We start from the raw sequence: 19,775 nt of genomic DNA, 5'->3' as shown, positions 1-19,775 counted from the left end.
CCATGGGCGTGTGAGGACAGGGGGGATTGGGAGAGATGTGGCGACTCTAGTGCCTCTCTCTGCTTTCTATGGCTCAAAACTTCATGGACGAGGCCATCGTCATCCATCCGAATAATGTTGCGAGATTACTTGACTACCCCTGACTCGAATTCCCGGATCGAATATGCGTTCGGAATTATCATGTGTCCATAAATGAACAGGTTCCTTTTTATGTAAATGGCTCATCTCATCTTTTTCTTATAAAAAAATCATTGGTGGCAGATTGGTAAATTGCGTACAAACACACGGGCAATAACATAATCTCCCCCTCAATTTTCCCCACAAACTAATTCCCAGCCAGTAGAAATAAGAAAATGGAAACTATTAATTATATCACCCTTCCGTCTTCAACCGCCAAAAGCTCGTTCGCTCGCTCCTGAGCCACTTCGCGCTTCCTCGGCCCCTCCTCGTTATCCCCAACGCTCACTCACACCTCTCGCTGACCTCGGCGAGCTGACGCACGAGCTTTTGCACGAAAATGGCGGCAGAGTCGGTGAGACTGGCCGGTCCGCCCGCGGTGTGCGGCTTCGACGGCTCCCGGCGGCGGCCCGCGGCGGCGCTCCTCTCCTCCCCCGCCGCCCCCTTCCTCGGCCTCCGCCCCCGCGCTCCCTCCTTCTCCTCTTCCGGCTCGCTGTTCCTCGCCGGGCCGCGCCTGGGCTCCGGGTGCTCGAGGCCTTGGGGCGCGCGGCGCCGGGGGCGGCGGGAGTTCTCTGTTTTCGCCATGGCCAGCGAAGGTACGTGCTGAATCCGTGGAGCCGCCGATTTAGTTTGATGTGGTATTTGCTTGTGCTGAGTGTGATTGTGTCGAGGCGAGGCGAGGTGAGAGCTTTGCTTGCGGGAGTTTAACCGCCAGGTGACTGACGAAATGCCCGGCAGTGATCTTCCTCTGCGCGCGTCTCGGCATAAATCTTCCTCTCCTGGTTCGGAGGCAGTGCATCGTCGCTTGCGAGGGACAATCCGAGTGTTCTCTCTTTCTGAGAAACTTAATTGTTTCCTTCGTCGCGTATTGTGATAAAGTTAAGACGCCTAGAATATGAATCGGTGGTGAATTTTCTGTCAGGACCGACTTCCATGCTGTTATACCTTAGTTGACGTGTTGTTTCTTCACCGAATGCTGTGCTCTAGTTGTAATTTTCTTGTTTTGAGTGTACATTGGGATCTGCTCGTTGCCTTGCTTTTTTGTGGTGAAACGAGTGATCAGAGTCGTTTTCCTCGCTTCTGATAGGAAATTGTAAATCTATTCTGGTTGGACAATCTAATTTTCATCTGTCGAAAGTTATACCGTGTTGCAGTCCACCAATGACTTACTTTTCTCATGATTCTTGCCAGATGGGAAGCGTGCGGTACCGTTGAGGGACTACCGGAATATCGGAATTATGGCTCACATAGATGCCGGGAAAACTACTACAACCGAACGGATTCTATACTACACGGGAAGGAACTATAAGATTGGAGAGGTGCATGAGGGTACAGCTACGATGGATTGGATGGAACAAGAACAGGAAAGGGGGATTACCATCACGTCTGCCGCAACCACCACATTTTGGAACAAACACAGGATAAACATCATTGATACTCCTGGCCATGTGGACTTCACCCTTGAAGTGGAGCGAGCACTTAGAGTCTTGGATGGTGCCATTTGCTTGTTTGACAGTGTGGCGGGGGTGGAGCCACAGTCTGAAACTGTGTGGAGGCAAGCTGATAAATATGGGGTACCTAGAATTTGCTTCGTCAATAAAATGGACCGCCTTGGGGCTAACTTCTTTCGGACAAGGGATATGATAGTCGCAAACTTGGGTGCTAGACCCCTTGTGATTCAGTTGCCAATTGGTTCGGAAGATAATTTCCAAGGCGTTGTTGATCTTGTCATGATGAAAGCCATAATATGGTCTGGGGAAGAGTTGGGTGCAAAGTTTGTGTATGATGATATTCCGGCTGATCTGCAAGAGATGGCTCAAGATTACCGATCACAGATGATTGAAACTATAATTGAGCTAGATGATGAAGCCATGGAGAACTACCTTGAAGGTGTTGAACCGGGTGAGGAAATAATTAAGAAATTAATTAGGAAAGGAACTATATCGGGCAATTTTGTCCCTGTTTTATGCGGGTCAGCCTTTAAAAATAAGGGTGTTCAGCCATTGCTTGATGCTGTTGTGGATTATTTGCCTTCACCTCTTGAAGTGCCACCAATGAAGGGTTCTGATCCTGAGAATCCAGAAGTAACAATTGATAGGCCTGCCAGTGATGAGGAGCCTTTTGCTGGACTAGCCTTTAAAATCATGAGTGATCCCTTCGTGGGGTCCCTCACATTTGTGAGAGTGTATGCAGGGAAGTTAAGCGCAGGTTCGTATGTGCTGAATGCGAACAAAGGAAAGAAGGAGAGGATTGGTAGACTTCTTGAAATGCATGCCAACAGTAGGGAGGATGTAAAAGTTGCGTTGGCTGGTGATATTGTTGCTCTTGCTGGTCTGAAGGATACAATAACTGGTGAAACGCTTTGTGACCCAGATGCTCCCATTCTTCTTGAGAGGATGGACTTTCCTGATCCTGTTATTAAGGTTGCTATTGAGCCTAAAACTAAAGCTGATGTAGACAAGATGGCGAATGGTCTGATCAAACTGGCTCAAGAAGATCCCTCTTTCCATTTCTCGCGTGATGAAGAGATCAATCAGACAGTGATTGAAGGAATGGGAGAATTGCATCTTGAGATTATTGTTGATCGGCTCAAGCGGGAGTTTAAAGTACGTATCTTACTTGACGCGATTGACACAAAACTGATTCTTAAAGATGCTTTTTACAATTCTAATTTTCCAAGATTGTTTCAAAAACCACTTGTAACTTTTAGTGTGCTGGCATCTCCTGCGTGCTGATAATTCACATGCCTTTCTTGTTGCTTTTGTCGATCCACTTTTCCACTACAGCAGGCACTTCAGAAGTGCCACAGCATATTTCATCTAGTATTTGAAGATCCCTTTTTCTCTTTTATCTCAGCCGGTTTGTAACTTGGCTTTTCCAGGTTGAAGCTAATGTTGGGGCACCACAAGTGAACTACAGGGAAAGCATTTCGAAGGTCTCTGAAGTAAAGTACGTGCACAAGAAACAGTCAGGTGGGCAAGGGCAATTTGCGGATATCACCGTACGATTTGAGCCCTTGGAGGCTGGAAGTGGTTATGAGTTCAAGAGTGAGATCAAAGGAGGGGCAGTTCCGAAAGAGTATATACCCGGAGTAATGAAAGGCTTGGAAGAGTGTATGAGCAATGGAGTTCTTGCAGGGTTTCCTGTTGTCGACGTGCGTGCTGTATTAGTTGATGGTTCATACCATGATGTGGATTCAAGTGTCTTGGCATTCCAGTTGGCTGCCAGAGGAGCATTCCGGGAGGGAGTGAGGAAAGCCGGCCCCAAGATGCTAGAGCCTATAATGAAAGTGGAAGTTATAACACCTGAAGACCACCTGGGTGATGTGATTGGTGATCTGAACTCTAGGAGAGGCCAGATCAACAGTTTTGGTGACAAACCTGGTGGCCTCAAGGTAACGCAAACAAATCCAAGTGTTTATTCCTTGCCGAGGTTTTTTATGCTTTTAACTTTTATGGTGTGTTTAAAACAGATTAAGAAAAGCAACCCTGTCTCAGCTGTTCATTTAGCTTTTAGTTGCATTATGGAGCATATATACAGTTTTTAATTTATATCCATCCCAAGCAACAGCAATCCAGAGTTTTCTGTGCTCCTTCCTGCTAGCTTGGTTGCTTTCCTCCAACTCACGACTATGATCGTGCTGAGAGAACTGCCAAATCCTTTTCAGCTTGGATATGTGTAATAGCCTTCCTGCCTGAAAATGTGTTTTGTTTTGCTTTAATTAGCTGAATTTTGTGGTTCTTGGCCTTTACCCGACCATATCACTTGCTAGTTTCTAAGAATTAGAAAGCCTTTAATGTTGTATAGTACGGTGTTCATGGAACATCCTTTCTGGTCTCGTGGATCTAAATATGCATAATGCAGCTTTAGCAGTCATCATGATTACCTGTTCGGTTTGTAAATATACTTCTTTCCAAATTGGAAATATACTTGTGAAGAGAGATTAGTTGAATTTAACTATTGAGGAGAAAACTCTTTGTGCTTTATCACTGAATTAATATCTTTGTTACTGAGAGATGCTCACAAGCTCGGTTCAAAACTCTTCAGGTTGTCGATGCCCTCGTTCCACTGGCAGAGATGTTTCAATACGTAAGTACGCTGCGCGGAATGACGAAAGGCCGTGCATCCTACACCATGCAGCTAGCCAAGTTCGACGTCGTCCCGCAGCACATCCAGAACCAACTTGCCTCAAAGGAGCAGGAAGTTGCTGCTTAAACTAATTTTGCAGATGGTGAAAGCGATCATTTTTCTTTTTTCTGCTTCCTTTTTAATTTACTTTACAATTTCGATACGTGAATGCTAGTAGGACTTTGAAAATGGAGAGACAAAAGGTTTTGATGCAGACTGTTTTAGTGAACTGAGCCTGATAGGTGAAGTCGGAAAACTGTAAATTGCGTTGTTCTGCAGTGGGTTAGAAGTGAAATTTTGTGCTCCTTTTGGTTGGAAGGAAAGTAAATTATCGTGATGTAATGCCTGGCTCAGCCTCGATTTTTTCAAATTGGGAATTGAATATAATGGAATGAAAGAAATTCAATAGTTGTATTTTATCAATAGGAAGTTATTAAAGAGTGCTCTTAGTCTCGTTAATTCGTAATTGTGTTTTGATGATATAAATAATTCCGTTAGAAGTAGATGACTTTTTTGAATTATATTAGCAATTTCGAAGTGTGTTGGTAGTTCTATTTTTAGTTTCACCGGTCTTAACTAATGTCTCTGAGGCATTAATTACCAATGCTCTAATCAGTATCTCGTGTTAGTTGCAAAAGTTGAAAAAAAATTCATGTTAATAGTGGGATGTTTCGCGGTGGAACTTGTTTCATATAAGCTAATTGCCGGTGCGATAGAAAATCTCGATTGAGTTTGTTCCTGATCTTTGCTACCCAACCCCGGGATGTCAGCTATGTTATGTAGGTTTCTTTTGGGCAACAAAAGTGGGTCGTGCCTTATACTCTTCGTTGTTAGATTGAAAAGCAAAAAATCACAATCGTCCACATCGAGATTTGTTGAACAAGTGAGATTATGTAGATGGATCTTTTTCAGTTTTTTATCCTCTTGCTAACGTTGAGATCGTAGTTGCAATTTAAATATAGTATTTTCATTTCTTTTAAGAGCCTAACTTTTTAAAAAAGTGTCTTATTAAAGAGGAGCACTAGCTAACTATTTTGCTAAGGGAATATATTCTTTTGTAATGTACTAATTACGCATAACAAGGATTAATAGTGCATTGAATATGACAAAAAATGGATTTTAGGATGTTTAACGAGTATCACTCGTGAAGAAGTGTTGAATTCAACTGTTTCACCATGTTCCATCGGTGGATTATCCTTCTTTAAGATGTCCGTCCAGGTTTTTAACAAATTATTAAAGTACAGGATTCAGCCGTTTTTGAAAAGCTTAACATCCAGGCTCCATTAAAAACCGGTCAAGAGAAGTTGGACATTTTATTTCATGAATATGATAAAAAGAAAATGTAGTTTCAAATACCATACAAAATTCGTGTAGGAAACTATTCACGTATCTAAATCGAGATAATTCGTAAAGTAAGTCATTCGAAATACAATTACTTAGGTAAGCTTTATTTTTATTTTTATTTTAGAAAGGATGGTTTTTTGAAAAGTTGTTAGTCCAAAGTCATATCAAATTGATGGAGTATCGGACTGAGATAGATCAGCAAACTAGAGTTTTCTCTGGGGAAAATGATACAAATAATCTTTAACTTTGGCTTAACGTGCAATTTGGTCCCGAACTTTTAATTTGTTCAATACGATCCCTGAACTTTAGCCCAACGTGTGATGTGATCCTTGAACTTTCAATTTGTTCAATGTGATTCCTGGACTTTTGACATATGTTCAGTTTAGCTCCTGAACTATGTAAAAATGTTTTGATATTGTCTTTCCATTAATTCAAGTTTGGAGACTACGTTGAACATTTTCATATAGTTCAAGCACTGAGTTGTATCAAAAGCAAAGTATAAGTTCAAGGGATCATATTGTACAATATGCTAAAGTTCATAAATTATTCATAAATTATATTTTACATTAAGCTAAAATTTCACGAACTATCTGTGTCATCGTTACTTTTCTCTCTTGTCAATTAAGGTGAAGACACGAATCTTCTTGTGTAGGAATTGACAGAACTCGGTCGACTCGCGCCCAAGCAAGGAACCCGAGATCATGACAAGCCCCGCAGCCAAACAGGCCGAAACTCCAGCATCACTTCGCTGTTCCCTCCCCCCGGCACGAGAGTCAATGGAAGCGGAGGACGACGCGCGGAGAACATTCCAGAACCACACTCCCTCTCTCCTCTGTCTTCGTCACTAGAACTCTCTCGTCTCCTCCTTTTCCCCCAACCTTCTCCAATTATTATAAACCCTAACACGCCTTCCTACCCTCGCTTTCCTCCATAGAATCCCCACACCCCTTCCTTCTCCGATCTCGAACCCTCCTCTTCTCCTTCCCTCTCCCCGACCTGCGTGAATCGTCGTCGATCCGCCATGGCCGACGAAGCCAAAGCCAGGGGCAACGCCGCCTTCTCCTCCCGCGACTACCGCTCCGCCGTCCGCCACTTCTCCGACGCCATCGCCCTCGCCCCCGCCAACCACGTCCTCTACTCCAACCGATCCGCCGCCCACGCCTCCCTCCACGCCTACGCCGACGCCCTCGCCGACGCCGAGAAGACCGTCGAGCTCAAGCCGGACTGGGCCAAGGGCTACAGCCGCCTCGGCGCGGCCTACCAGGGGCTGGGCCGGTACGACGACGCCGTCTCCGCCTACAGGAGGGGGCTCGAGGTCGATCCTGGCAACGAGGCTCTCAAGTCCGGCCTGGCCGACGCCCAGCAGGCCGCCGCGGGGCCGTCCAGGAGCCGCGCTGGTCCGCCGCCGAACAATCCGTTCGGGGACGTGTTCCAGGGGCAGGAGATGTGGGCGAAGCTGACGGCCGATCCGACGACCCGAGGTTACCTGCAGCAGCCGGATTTTGTAAAGATGATGCAGGATTTGCAGAAGAATCCTAGCAGTCTGAATCTGTACTTGAAGGATCAGAGGGTGATGCAGGCGCTGGGAGTGCTGTTGAACGTTAAATTGCACACTCCGGGTCAGGATGCGGGCTTTGAGGCTGAGGCGGAGGCTGAGTCATCGGCAGCGAATAAGCCAGACAACAAGCCAGCCAAAGCGCCGGAGCCGGAAGCGGAGCCAGAGCCAGAGCCGATGGAGGTAAGTGAGGAGGAGCGAGAAGTAAAGGAGAGGAAGGCTCAGGCTCAGAAGGAGAAGGAGGCCGGTAATGCAGCTTATAAGAAGAAGGATTTCGAGACTGCGATACTGCACTACACGAAGGCTATCGAGCTTGATGATGAGGATATTTCTTTTCTCACGAACAGAGCTGCTGTGTATTTGGAGATGGGAAGGGTAAGCACTTCGTCCTCTATGGCGATTATATAGTTTATGCTTATTCGTTCTGGTGCTTGTTCTGATGTGAGCACGAATTAGGTTGAGTGCTTGTATGTTGATTTTTATAGGCAAAAGTTTTGCCGGCAGGGCACCCAGGCAATGGTCTAGTTCGAGAATGTGCTTGCGAATGATTAGAAGGAAACTTTAATATATTGCTGGCTGTGCTCCTTAAACAAATTTAATTTGAAGTACACATGTCTGGCCTTAGGCCATGCTCAATTGATTGGTTTAGAGCCATAGGTAGTATGGATCTAGGACGTGGGCTAATGGGTAGACCGGTTATGTCCTTTATCTGACAGTTATGTTACTCTAGGAAGGACATTACCATTTCCGGGAGAAAATTTAATGCCTTGAGTGGAACAATGAACTGCATAAGTACCGAATGCGTGATGGAATGATATTGGCCTGCCTGATGGAAGTTGGAACAATGAACCATGAAGTACTAAATGCTTTGCTATTGTCCTTTTTAATCAGCTTTTTAAGTCTACCTGGCCTGCTCTAGATGGTTTCGGTGGATGGTCATGTGTGGAAATCTAGTAGAGTTGATGTCAGTATCTTGTTCTGTATCTGAGCAGCGTTGCCGTGTCTTTAAACTGTGTTCAGCCTTCTTGGCTTTGTTTCGTGGAAGACAAATGGATGGTGCTTTTCTCATTCTTATTAAAAATCACTGACAGCCCACTGATGTGAAACCTGATAATTCTGGCTGCATGGCATTGACATTGAGCCTTAATTTCTATGCATATCCAGCACTGTGTTTGGGTGTGTTCATTTGTGTTTTGGAGGATTCTGAAGCATGGCAAATTGATTAAGGCTCTAGTGATGTACTTTACTGCGATTGGTATGAGCTTTCTTTTGTCTTTGTCTTCTTCTTCTTTATACCAGCAAGCGAGGCGGCATTGGGTTCTGTGTGGTTATTTATAGGAAAACAGATTCCCATTCTGAGCGGTGACATTTGTAGAGTTCTTGATAACTATGTCTCAATCTTGGTGTTGAAATTTTTGCACTGAGATAACAAGTATCCAAAGGCAGGAGCAATTCCTATTGATGTTCTCTTTACCAAAGGAAAAAAAGCATATCAGGCAACACTTTACCATGTATGTCTTCATTGTAATTTTATCACGTGTCACGTCAATATTCGTGCAGCAGCCTCGTATTGTAACTGGCATGGCGTATTGATGGATGTTTTTGATTTGAAGATTGTGTTGCTATCCCTGCTTAATTTTTGGTAATCTTCTTCAATCAGAGATTCTGAGCTATTGAATTGGTCCTAAGAAGCATGTGGTCCTGCAATAACCATTGATTTATTCATTTTGGCCTTCAGTTGTATGTGCTCCTTTTTCATTTGTTGTATTTCTTGCCACTAGATATTTTTATCTGGCTTCTCTTTTCTCAAATTTTGACACTGCTTCCAGTATGAGGATTGCATCAAAGATTGTGATAAGGCTGTTGAAAGGGGAAGAGAACTGAGATCAGACTTCAAGATGGTAGCTAGAGCCTTGACAAGGAAGGGAACTGCCCTTGTAAAGATGGCAAAATGCTCTAAGGACTATGAACCTGCTATTGAGACCTTCCAAAAGGCTCTTACAGAGCATCGTAACCCAGATACATTGAAGAAACTAAATGAAGCTGAGAAGGCAAAGAAGGAACTGGAACAGCAGGAATACTTTGATCCTAAATTAGCTGACGAAGAGCGCGAGAAAGGTTCTGTATTTTGATTTATCTGTATGCATGTCTGATGTTCATTCATAGTCTCTCTCTGCTGTTTATTTACTTGGTTAGTGCTGAAGTACTGCCTACATTTGCGGACAGGAAATGAATATTTCAAAGAGCAGAAATATCCCGAGGCCGTGAAGCATTACACAGAATCATTGAGAAGGAACCCTAAAGATGCAAAGGTAAGGATATTTGGGTTTGTCGTTATTGCTATTTGTATGTCAGTTGGAGCATTGCTGATGCTTGTTTGTCTGTTTCCAGGCATATAGTAATAGAGCAGCATGCTACACAAAACTTGGGGCCCTGCCCGAGGGTCTGAAGGACGCTGAGAAATGCATTGAGCTTGATCCAACTTTCTCCAAGGGTTACACACGAAAAGGTGCTGTTCAGTTCTTCATGAAGGAATATGATAAAGCTTTGGAAACATACCAGGAGGGGTTGAAGCACGATCCAAACAACCAGGAATTGCTCGACGGTGTACGAAGGTATGGATGTTGATGTTGGAGGTCCGCTTTTATTGTTGGCTTTTGTGATATTGTTTGTTGCATTACATAATCGAGGCTTAATACTTGTTACAGATGTGTAGAACAAATTAACAAGGCAAGTCGTGGTGATTTGACTCCAGATGAGTTGAAGGAGAGACAGGTACTGCATTTTGTCAAAGTTTTAGCTTTTACCTATTCAATTGTTTTGAGAGGGTCCTGCTCTTACTTACGTCTCTTTTCTGTAGGCCAAGGCAATGCAGGATCCGGAGATACAGAACATTCTCACTGATCCTGTAATGAGACAGGTTAGGAAACTGATGTCATGAAACATAGCAATCAGCAGGATTTTACTGGGTTGGCTGACATCCACGTGTGTTTGGCAGGTGTTGATAGACTTCCAGGAGAACCCGAAGGCTGCGCAAGAGCACCAAAAAAACCCAATGGTGATGAGCAAGATCCAGAAGCTAGTCAGCGCTGGAATCGTCCAGATCAGATGATTACTGTAATTTGCATGAGAAGGTCATCAGTTTTTATCTGTATTTCCCTGGTGTGAAATCGAGGGGGTCTTGATTGTTGGAAACAGATTTTAGATGCAAATTTTGAAACGCTTTCTTCACGGTCTAAATTGTGGGTTCTTTTTCGGTTCAGCCGCAATTTTGGTGTTCTGCCAGATTTGTCAGCGGTCCATATACACTTGAGATTTGAATATCAGTAATGCAACAATAGTTCTGAAGGGGATGAAGGGGAGGTGGCGCAGCCTCTGTGGATGGAATCGGTGTTTGTCGGTTTCCTTATCAGAAGTTGAAAAGAGTTCTCTGTGTTGATACAGAATGGTGTCCTTACCGGTTCCCCTATTAGGCAGGCTAATCAAGATGTGCCTGGTCACTCTTGTGATGAACGTGTCTAGTCTTTTATGGATACTTAGACGTTGAGTGACATATATGGAACAAGGAAATGCGAGTCAATCTAGTCAAGTGTAGCGTTGCGGTCAAATTATTTCTCCGTGATATTGCTTTCATTGCGAGAGATCTGTTGGACACTGGAAGGACGAGAAAGCCAAGAGAAGGTGGAAAGTTTGTTTCTCGGCATTGTCGACGGGGGCTTGCTTCCGAGTCGAAATATCCTGCATGTCCATTGAGCTGTGATGATGTAAGGATCGAATGATATCAGTGTCAAGGTCAAATGCGTCCCTAAGAGAAGATTAGGAATGCAATACCTTCTCTAGATGGAAGGCATCTATGTACCTGGAAAAAGAATGGGGTTTGATTCCAACCTCATTCCCTTGTACCTGGCATCACGTTGAACTCTCAACCACCAGATTCTTAATTTGATTATCTATATTTCTTAAATCAAAACTACTAAGACAGGCGGTGGAATCTTCTTTCATTTGGGAAGGGAGGAAGGAGCCTGCTTCGCCCAGCTCCTATGCCTACCCCAAACTTAAATCATCACGTTGCTGTTGCACTCGCGGTGTCGAGCCTTTAGAACCTCGTAGTTTATATCGAAAGGCTATGCTGTGCATTGTTTCCGAGCTCTTCTCACTCGAATACGGAGACCTATGCATTCGAACGAGCATTTGGTGGGCCGATCCTAATATTTGCGTTGTCGTACTGAACATCTCTGGCCATCAACTTCTACTGTCCCGGAGATTTCTGGAACCCAACAGCGGAATCAAATTGGTCTTTTCTGTCTTTCGTGAAGGATGCTATTACCGCGACGGAATCAAGGCATAATAAGAAGACATTCCATAACATAAATATTAAATTACGTGATCAAACGAGCATTTGCAGCCTTGGCGGGCCGATTATCGTGTCTGCATTCTCATATCGAACGTGTGTGGCGAGCGACCCTCACAGTCCCGCATACTTCCGCAACCCAACAGCGAAACGAAATCGGTCCTCCTTGGCTTTATGTAAATGATGCTTTTACACCGCGACGTGATCGAGGAATCCGGACAAAGCCTAAGATCTCGTAACATGGAGAGACTATATCTTGCATGCTTTTGTCAAGCGCATGGGGCAGGCTAATCAAATTCTAAATTGTGAGTGCTTCTGTCCTACATGGCCCACATAGCGAGTACCGGGAAAATTAGACGTTGAAATGAAGGTTGATAATTAATGGTAGTAGCCCACGATACTCCTAGACAATCAACTTCACTTAACAGCTATAATGGAAAATATCTATTCTAACTTTATACTCCAACAGGCCCAGCTTTGTCATGGCTTGAATTGAGTGAATTTTTATATCTATTCAATTCCACCAGCCTCAGCTTTGTCATGGCTCGGCCTGGATTGACAAAGAGATTAGAGAATTTGATATGTTCTAAACCTGGGATCAAATAAGGACCGTTCAAGAACGTAGTTCTGGTTGGTAGGTCCCTCCATTCAACTTAGTGGAAGTCGATATAATTCTAGATGCTTGTAGGGTCTTAATCAAGCATCAACAAGAGAATGATTTAACGTTCTTGATAAATTACTCAAGTAAAGACATTCATTCCAATATCAAGTTGGAAGAACTATATGAACATACACAAATCGATCCGAAATCTGCCATGTTAAAATGACGAGAAAGGGGAGTAAATTCGGGTACTTTGCAGCCCTAAAATCTCCAAGCGCTCAACAACCAAAAGTCAACCACAAGCTTTAAGGGGACATCTAATGAACACGACTAGACATGACTTATGAGTGAAAGGGTACTCAAATTATTCTAAGTTTCCAGTCCACTCTAGCAAAACATGGGGCGTCAAGAAGAATCAAACCTCAGCTTGGAAAGGCTCCAGTTTTCACGCACCTTACTATGTTACTATAATGTCCATTTCAATCACCTCCATCCATACAAGAGATCATCTTCTGTCCCCCCCAAAAAAAGCTAGAGTTTATTAAGCAGAGCTATATAATTTAACAACAAAAGACAAAAGGTCTTTTCCTCATCAAATAGCTTTATCAGCAGGGACTTTCGCAAGACTCTTCCTCCCACAGAGAAAAGCTGAAAACCGCCTCGTCTCCGTGACCTCGCACAGCTGGTGCGCGAGGAGCTTCGAAGGACCCACCATTTTCAGACCTCCTTCACGCGTGTCGCTCTCTTCTCCGACTGCATGCAACCCCCTGGCTTTGCTGGGATCAAATAAGGCTCTCCGTCTCTGTCTCACTACCTTTTCTCTCTGTTGCATCAGCCCCCTTCTACTCATATACTCTCTCTCCCCGCCTTCTGGCCGCTGTCTCCATTACTTTTTTTAGTTTGCTTGAAGCGGGTTGTTGTCTCTCTGTGCTCATGGGTCGGCGACATGCTTTCTTCATCCGCTCAGCCTTGCTGCTCATGCTCGTAGCTTGCTTGGAAGCCCGAGGAGCGAGCCTAACCGGTCGACCTGACTGGAGGTTCGGCTTCGCCGAGCCGGAGATTCACATGCCGACCGAGAGAGAGGAAGCCGCGGATGATGAAGGCCAGGGGGTCGGGACAAGATGGGCAGTTCTCGTGGCCGGTTCGTCCGGTTATGGAAACTATAGGCATCAGGTAATGCTTTGCTTTATCTCGTGCTCCTTTTTTTTTCACATGGAGAAGTTTTCTGCATCTAAATCCTCCCGTTTTCTTCTCGAGGACTCATCAATTGGGATAACTTGTATTTCGTTTCTTGGAGTTGAGCTTAAGTTTAAGCTATCGGAAAGAGACATGAGGCCATGTTGTGTAGCTTTCAAATGGTGGATGGAGATATTTTGCTCTTTGTGGATCTCGCCTCATTAACTTACTCAAAACAGCTTTTATTTGCAATCTTCCTTGTTTCTACAAGCTTGTGATTAGTATGCTCGAGAATGATCAGTGAAGATACAAAGTGTATGCGTTGGGCATGTGTACATGCAGGCGGATGTGTGCCATGCGTATCAAATACTGAAGAAAGGAGGGCTCAAGGAAGAGAACATAGTGGTGTTCATGTATGACGACATTGCCACAAATCAGTTGAACCCTAGGCCTGGGGTCATCATCAACCATCCCAAAGGTGATGATGTCTATGCTGGTGTTCCTAAGGTTAGAACTACTCTTTTTCTTTTTTCACTTGCTTAAAGAATATTCCGCTCCATTGTGGTTGTCTGCCTTTTATAAAGTCTTATATGTTCATTGATTATCTTTCGGTTGAGTAAAAAAAGAATTAGTCCTAGCCGCTTTGTTGTTTGGATGATTGCGCGGGGGGAAGAAATTTGAGTTATTATGATGGTGATGGATGGTGATAAGGGGATCGTTATTTAGATCTAATGTATTTTGTTTATAGGTAATTAATGAACTTAATTATTGAGTAGAACCAAGGTTGATAGACTTCACTCTTGAAACAGAGACATTGAAAAGGACTTCAAAGAAAGTTATGTCGCATCAATTATTGTTTATTGTTATACAGATCTATCAATCTGACTTCTTTCTATGTCCGAACTTCCCGAAAAACCTTCTTAGTTCACTTGGATCATGGAACAAACTAGCAAGTGGAAAAGTAATGAAAGTGAAACAGTTCTAATTGTTTGCTGATATTGATGGTGATCATGGTAGGATTACACTGGCGGAAATGTTACCGCAGCGAATTTGTACGCGGTGCTTCTCGGGGACAAGAGCGCCGTGAAGGGCGGAAGCGGGAAGGTGGTTAGTAGCAAATCAAATGACAGAATCTTCCTCTATTACTCTGATCATGGTGGACCTGGTGTTCTGGGTGAGTCTTAGACTCTTAGTACTTGTACCCATGTTAAGTCTGCTGCAATTTCTTTGCTACTTTGCCCTGGGTAACTTCGAAGATGATCGATATTAGACTTGGCAGTGACAGTAGTTTTGACCAACAGGAGTTGCCAAACTCAACAATGATGTGGGGTGGAACTTATACTGTGAAAGAGATGAGACAATGTTCAATAAGAGACTGATATTAATGTCATCATCTTGCAATGGGTAGAATAGCAATTAATTATTAGTAGAGTCGTAGTTGAAGTACGCGAGCGAGGATATTCAATTAGTATTAACTGGTAGACCAGTAAATCTCTTCATTTTATGCTTGAAGTTTAATCCCATTTATTGGATTTTGACAATCACAGAGATATTTGTCTAACCAGCTCTGTACTTTGTATCTGAATTGGACAGAAAATGCATGATAGTTTTATCCTATGAAAGGCTGCATGTTATTTCAATTTCTCACGCTCGAACTCAAAGTAACAACAACAACTGGGGTGCTCTTGGACCAAAAAGAAAAAAGGCTGCATGTATTTGTATTGTGGTGGTTAAGATTCAAAGACATCTCTCATGGAGATGTTCAATTTATGCCAAATTTGGGGGCTCTTTGACATCACTAATTGCTAATCGATACAGGGATGCCGAACATGCCGTTCCTCTATGCCATGGACTTCATCAATGTATTAAAGAAAAAACATGTAGCCAAGGGCTACCAAGAGATGGTATTTGTTTCATTTTTGAAATTAGCTTTTTACTTTCCCATCATTTTTGCTTTTAATTATCCGATGAGGCTATCACTGGCATACGCAGGTTATATACGTGGAAGCATGCGAGAGTGGGAGTGTCTTTGAAGGGATAATGCCTAAAGATTTAGATATCTATGTGACGACGGCATCAAACGCACAGGAGAGCAGCTTCGGATTTTACTGTCCTGGGATGGAACCTTCGCCGCCTCCAGAGTACATCACTTGCTTAGGTGACTTATATAGTGTTGCATGGATGGAAGACAGGTAAGTCTGGTTTTCTGGACTGTAGTCTTTTCCTAAAATAACTGCCACACCGATTAGAAAAGGACATTAGTATATACAATCTCTAATTGTTCGATGTAAAGCCTTGTACATTTGGACTTTTGGACTCTGTATGTTAACCAATAGAAGTGAATTGCCAGTTACGGAATCATATGTTGTCCTGATGTTGATTAATGATCTAACTCTATGCAACCTTGTACAGTGAGACTCACAATCTCAAGAAAGAAACCATAAAGCAACAATATCATGTGGTAAAGTTGATGCTCTGAGCATTCGAAATGGCTTTAAACCCTGTGACTGAGGTTGATTGCTGACAGATCGATGATCGTGATGGTGCAGGTAAAGCAGCGGACATCCAATTTCAACACGTATAATGCCGGTTCACATGTGATGGAGTATGGGAACCAAAGCATTAAGGACGAGAGGCTTTACTTGTATCAAGGCTTCGATCCTGCAATGGTGAACTTCCCTCCGAACAGAGTCCCTCCCGAATACATGGGCGTCATTAATCAAAGAGATGCGGATCTTCACTTCCTCTGGCAGATGGTGAGCTTAAGCTACATCTTTTACTCTGATAATAAACCTTAACCGTCCATCCATTCTTTCGGACATTCTCTAAATAGAAGACGGGTCTTTTCTAACTCATCTTCTGTTGTCTCCTCAAGTCAATGGACTGTACAAATATACTTATTCTATACTTGCATCGGGATGTTGTGCTAATGAAAAATTGGCGCTACTAATTTTAATGCACCAGCAGAATTCAGATGTACAATGAGGCATTGGATTTCACTTTGGAATGTTATTGTGCAAATTTGAACGAGCCTGTTGCAGTTTCTCTTCTTCAAGCCTTAACTAGACATAATGCTCTGCAGGTTAAGAAAACAGAAGACAATTCAGAGAAGAGGAAGGAGATCCTAGGGCAAATATCTAGCACTATGAGGCACAGAATTCATCTTGATGGAAGCATCGAGATGATCGGTGCGCTTCTTTTTGGACCTGAGAAGGGCTCGTCCGTCCTAACTGCTGTGAGAGAGCTCGGTCTGCCTCTCGTCGATGACTGGAAATGCCTCAAATCTATGGTTACTCTAAATCTTTTACTGATATCATTCTCTTCCCTGTTTTCACTTGGGAACCGGTAAAGACTTCAAGCTGATGCCTTAAACTTTGGAACTTTCAAACTTGTTGTAGGTTCGAGTCTTTGAGACGCATTGCGGGTCGCTGACGCAGTACGGGATGAAGCACATGAGGGCGTTCGCCAACATCTGCAACGGCAGAGTGACCCGAGAATCAATGGAGGAAGCTTGTGCAAGTGCATGTGGTGGCCATGGTGGTCTCTGGCATCCTTCAAATCTTGGTTACAGTGCATGAACGAGTTAAGTCTCAGCAGAATAAGGGAAACTTGTATATATATAGTTCAGAAACATAAGAGAGTCCATTTCAGTGGTCCCTCTGTTAACTACATCTTTATGCAATTGCAATGATCTCAATATCTTATGTCGCATATTGGTTTACATAGGATCAGGCGAAGCCATGCATCCCACAAACTCTGTTTTGTATTTGTTAATCTGTCGTCTCCTTGCCTCATATACACAATATACACAAGCAATCTGATCGATAATAATGGAAGCAGCCGAACCTGTCAAAATGGATAATAAACCTATTTTTTAACTCATATATTAATAAATAGGTTGAGTTAGTTATATTTAGTAAATGGGTCATAAATGGGTATAGGTATACTATGGGTGTTAAATGGGTCGTAAATGGGTTATAAATGAATTTATAACTTATTTAATCTCAATTCATTTCTTTTGTCCTCATTCAATCTCACGCTCACTCCGCGCACTCTCGTATCAGTTTAGGTATAAGTTTTTGTAGATTTAGTTAAATATTTAAGTGTTTTAGCAATATGGATCAGGCTGGATATAGGTTGGACATAAATCAAGTCGGGTATAAGTCAAGAAAATTACATTGCGTATAAATGGGTCATAAACGAATCAATGGATCAATTTAGATTGAACTATTTGTGATTCGACCCAAACTCGATTCGATCGATAGATCTATAGCCGAAGCAGCTTCCTGATGCATGACACGGAGATTACGTCTTCTTTCACTAGATTAGTATAATATGCTGTTTTAGCTGAGAATAACCTAGTTGAAAAGGTCATCTGCGTTGATTTATCAGGAGAGGTTTGAAAGTTTTCAGGAGCAGATTCATTGGATGTGTCCAAAGTTAGTGATGTCGATCGAGTTGTCCCATGTTGCAGAAGAAGTCCCAGGAGCTCGAGAACTACTGGTTCGACCGAGAGGCCGAATCAGACATGCAGGTCATGTCATGGAAGCTCTGCGCGGATGGGGATCAAGTCAAATCACACTAATGATGAACAAGAAAGAAAAACGTGAGATCTATCATTTCACTAAAGAAAAGACGAACTTCACATATTTTCAAGGTTGGAATTGATCCTTCCCACATGGTACGACCAAGGTGAGAGTATCAGACTATCTACAATCTAAATGGATTTATTTTGGATCAAATTTTAATTTATTCAATATGTTATCAAAATTTTAACTCAATATATAATATCGTCTTTAAATTTTAATTTATTCAATATGATCATGAATTTTTGATACATGATCAATTTTATCCGTACACCATTTTAAAATGTTCAATAGTGTCCTTAAATTAAAATTAATGAAAGGATAATATTAAGCATTTTCAAATAGTTTTTTTTGTTCGGGATATTTTCAAATAGTTCAAGCATTGAGCAAATTAAAAGTTCAGGAATGACATTGCACATTGGACTAAAGTTAGGGACCATATTGAACAAATGAAAAATTCAAGGACCACATTATACATTAAGTCAAAGTTCATAGATTATTTGTGTCATCATCCCTTCTTCCCTCTACGCATTCTACTTTACTAAAACAATTTTCGGCTTATGATATAGCAATGCTCTTCTTCCAATAGCACCATATTGGGGTGGCGGGTTCGCTCGAAATGACGGGCAGTTATTGTTCAGACAATATATCATGTCGGCATTGTGGGACTCATATGTGGCATCCGGGATGATTCGTCGACTTCCGATCATCTCTTCTCACCCTTTAATCCATTATTTAAACAAAAAAGAGCAAGCGCACTAAAAACCAGGCTACTAAAAGTAATCTGTACATGTTCAAAGCCTCTAGCTCAGCTTTCAAACACGTAGGACCTATTCAAGATTTCATATAATCTCCGTCGCATCACTTAATCAGTCCATAAAAATTAATCAGTCTGCCAATAAGAAGATGATTTGAGCAGAGAGAGGGAGAGAGATGTTGCGACTTGCCCTTTAATCAATTCATTTTTTTTTTTGTTTATTCGCTGTGGTAGGTAATTTCTCCATCTTTATCGTACACGTCAAACACAGAGCAACCAACCAACCCGATGTCCCTTGGTGACGTGGACACCGTACACTGAACAGCCCGCGTAAGGACAAGTTAGAGCCGTGTCGGATCCGCACTCCTCGAACCTGAGCTGGGCCCACCGAGCTTGACTCCGGCCATTGGTGGGCCCAAAGTCCGCTCCCGTTTTCGGCCCACAGAAAGGTTCACGCTCTCTCTAACTAAGTTACTATTGGACAACGGCAGCTCGAAAAAAGTATAAAAGGAAACAAAGGATAAAAGGTGAAAAGAGGCTTTTCTTGTTTTTTGGTCGGAAAGAAAAGAGGTTGAAAAGAAAAAAAAAATTTATAGTAGTCGCGCTTTATTATTAGATTATGTGGTATGTGATTATCGGTATTGTGCCTTATCTTGTGCCGACCTATCTTGCTATATCTCCACTGTTACGAAGGAGGCTGTGATTTTACTAAAACACGCAAATCATATTAACGAGGTTAATAATTTTTATTTCTTCTTTTTTTAGTATTGTTTCCACTGAAAATCACATAGATGAAATTAATATATACATGATAGCTCAAGTTGACAACATTGACACGTTACGCCCACTTAGTAATTAGTTTTGGGAAATCACATTACATTGCAACATAAGCTCTATGCCTACATTTTATCTCTGATTAATGTGTGATGTTGCTGGTGTAAAAGTTTTCTTACACGATTGATATTGGACGAATGAAATATGTGTAGAGCCGGTTTTATAACTGCACCGCATTTTCCGGCATTGCAGCCATCGTAGTGTGAATGAGTACATTATTTTGTACATCGATAATAAATTTGAGAAAAATCTTTTAACCTTTGCAA

At 42.6% G+C, this 19,775-nt stretch overlaps 3 protein-coding genes across 3 annotated transcripts; all 3 read left to right on the top strand.

Moving 5' to 3' along the window:
- Positions 1-396: 396 nt before the first annotated feature.
- On the top strand, positions 397-4,713 carry LOC115687801 (elongation factor G-2, chloroplastic). Its single transcript, XM_030613470.2, has 4 exons — positions 397-773; positions 1,369-2,783; positions 3,059-3,571; positions 4,225-4,713. The coding sequence occupies exons 1-4, from the start codon at positions 518-520 to the stop codon at positions 4,390-4,392; spliced, it is 2,352 nt and encodes a 783-aa protein (XP_030469330.2). The 5' UTR covers positions 397-517; the 3' UTR covers positions 4,393-4,713.
- A 1,846-nt stretch (positions 4,714-6,559) lies between these two features.
- On the top strand, positions 6,560-10,591 carry LOC115687811 (hsp70-Hsp90 organizing protein 3-like). The gene is made up of 7 exons (XM_030613482.2): positions 6,560-7,579; positions 9,034-9,322; positions 9,431-9,516; positions 9,596-9,819; positions 9,913-9,979; positions 10,065-10,124; positions 10,203-10,591. Exons 1-7 carry the CDS (start codon positions 6,671-6,673, stop codon positions 10,314-10,316), a joined length of 1,749 nt encoding a protein of 582 aa, XP_030469342.1. The 5' UTR covers positions 6,560-6,670; the 3' UTR covers positions 10,317-10,591.
- Positions 10,592-12,697: 2,106 nt separating this feature from the next.
- Positions 12,698-17,043, top strand: LOC115687812 (vacuolar-processing enzyme). Its single transcript, XM_030613483.2, has 9 exons — positions 12,698-13,329; positions 13,675-13,839; positions 14,350-14,506; positions 15,151-15,236; positions 15,325-15,524; positions 15,745-15,793; positions 15,882-16,088; positions 16,415-16,621; positions 16,731-17,043. Exons 1-9 carry the CDS (start codon positions 13,090-13,092, stop codon positions 16,908-16,910), a joined length of 1,491 nt encoding a protein of 496 aa, XP_030469343.2. The 5' UTR covers positions 12,698-13,089; the 3' UTR covers positions 16,911-17,043.
- Positions 17,044-19,775: the final 2,732 nt, after the last annotated feature.

Source organism: Syzygium oleosum, unplaced genomic scaffold (assembly GCF_021117445.2).
Source record: "Syzygium oleosum isolate NSW1041296 unplaced genomic scaffold, Sole_v2.1 Sole_v2.15, whole genome shotgun sequence".
Classification (NCBI taxonomy): Eukaryota; Viridiplantae; Streptophyta; class Magnoliopsida; order Myrtales; family Myrtaceae; genus Syzygium; species Syzygium oleosum.
Note: the sequence above shows the minus strand (reverse complement) of the source record. Positions and strands in the feature narration are given on the sequence as shown.

Excerpts from the sequence above, each read along its gene's own strand:
- LOC115687801 (XM_030613470.2), top strand. The coding sequence starts at position 518 with ATGGCGGCAGAGTCGGTGAGACTGGCCGGTCCGCCCGCGGTGTGCGGC. Across the intron at positions 774-1,368 it reads TTTCGCCATGGCCAGCGAAG|ATGGGAAGCGTGCGGTACCG; the intron begins GTACGTGCTGAA and ends GATTCTTGCCAG. Across the intron at positions 3,572-4,224 it reads ACAAACCTGGTGGCCTCAAG|GTTGTCGATGCCCTCGTTCC; the intron begins GTAACGCAAACA and ends AAAACTCTTCAG.
- LOC115687811 (XM_030613482.2), top strand. The coding sequence starts at position 6,671 with ATGGCCGACGAAGCCAAAGCCAGGGGCAACGCCGCCTTCTCCTCCCGC. Across the intron at positions 9,323-9,430 it reads TGACGAAGAGCGCGAGAAAG|GAAATGAATATTTCAAAGAG; the intron begins GTTCTGTATTTT and ends ATTTGCGGACAG. Across the intron at positions 9,980-10,064 it reads ATGAGTTGAAGGAGAGACAG|GCCAAGGCAATGCAGGATCC; the intron begins GTACTGCATTTT and ends TCTTTTCTGTAG.
- LOC115687812 (XM_030613483.2), top strand. The coding sequence starts at position 13,090 with ATGGGTCGGCGACATGCTTTCTTCATCCGCTCAGCCTTGCTGCTCATG. Across the intron at positions 15,794-15,881 it reads TAAAGCAACAATATCATGTG|GTAAAGCAGCGGACATCCAA; the intron begins GTAAAGTTGATG and ends GTGATGGTGCAG. Across the intron at positions 16,089-16,414 it reads TTCACTTCCTCTGGCAGATG|GTTAAGAAAACAGAAGACAA; the intron begins GTGAGCTTAAGC and ends AATGCTCTGCAG.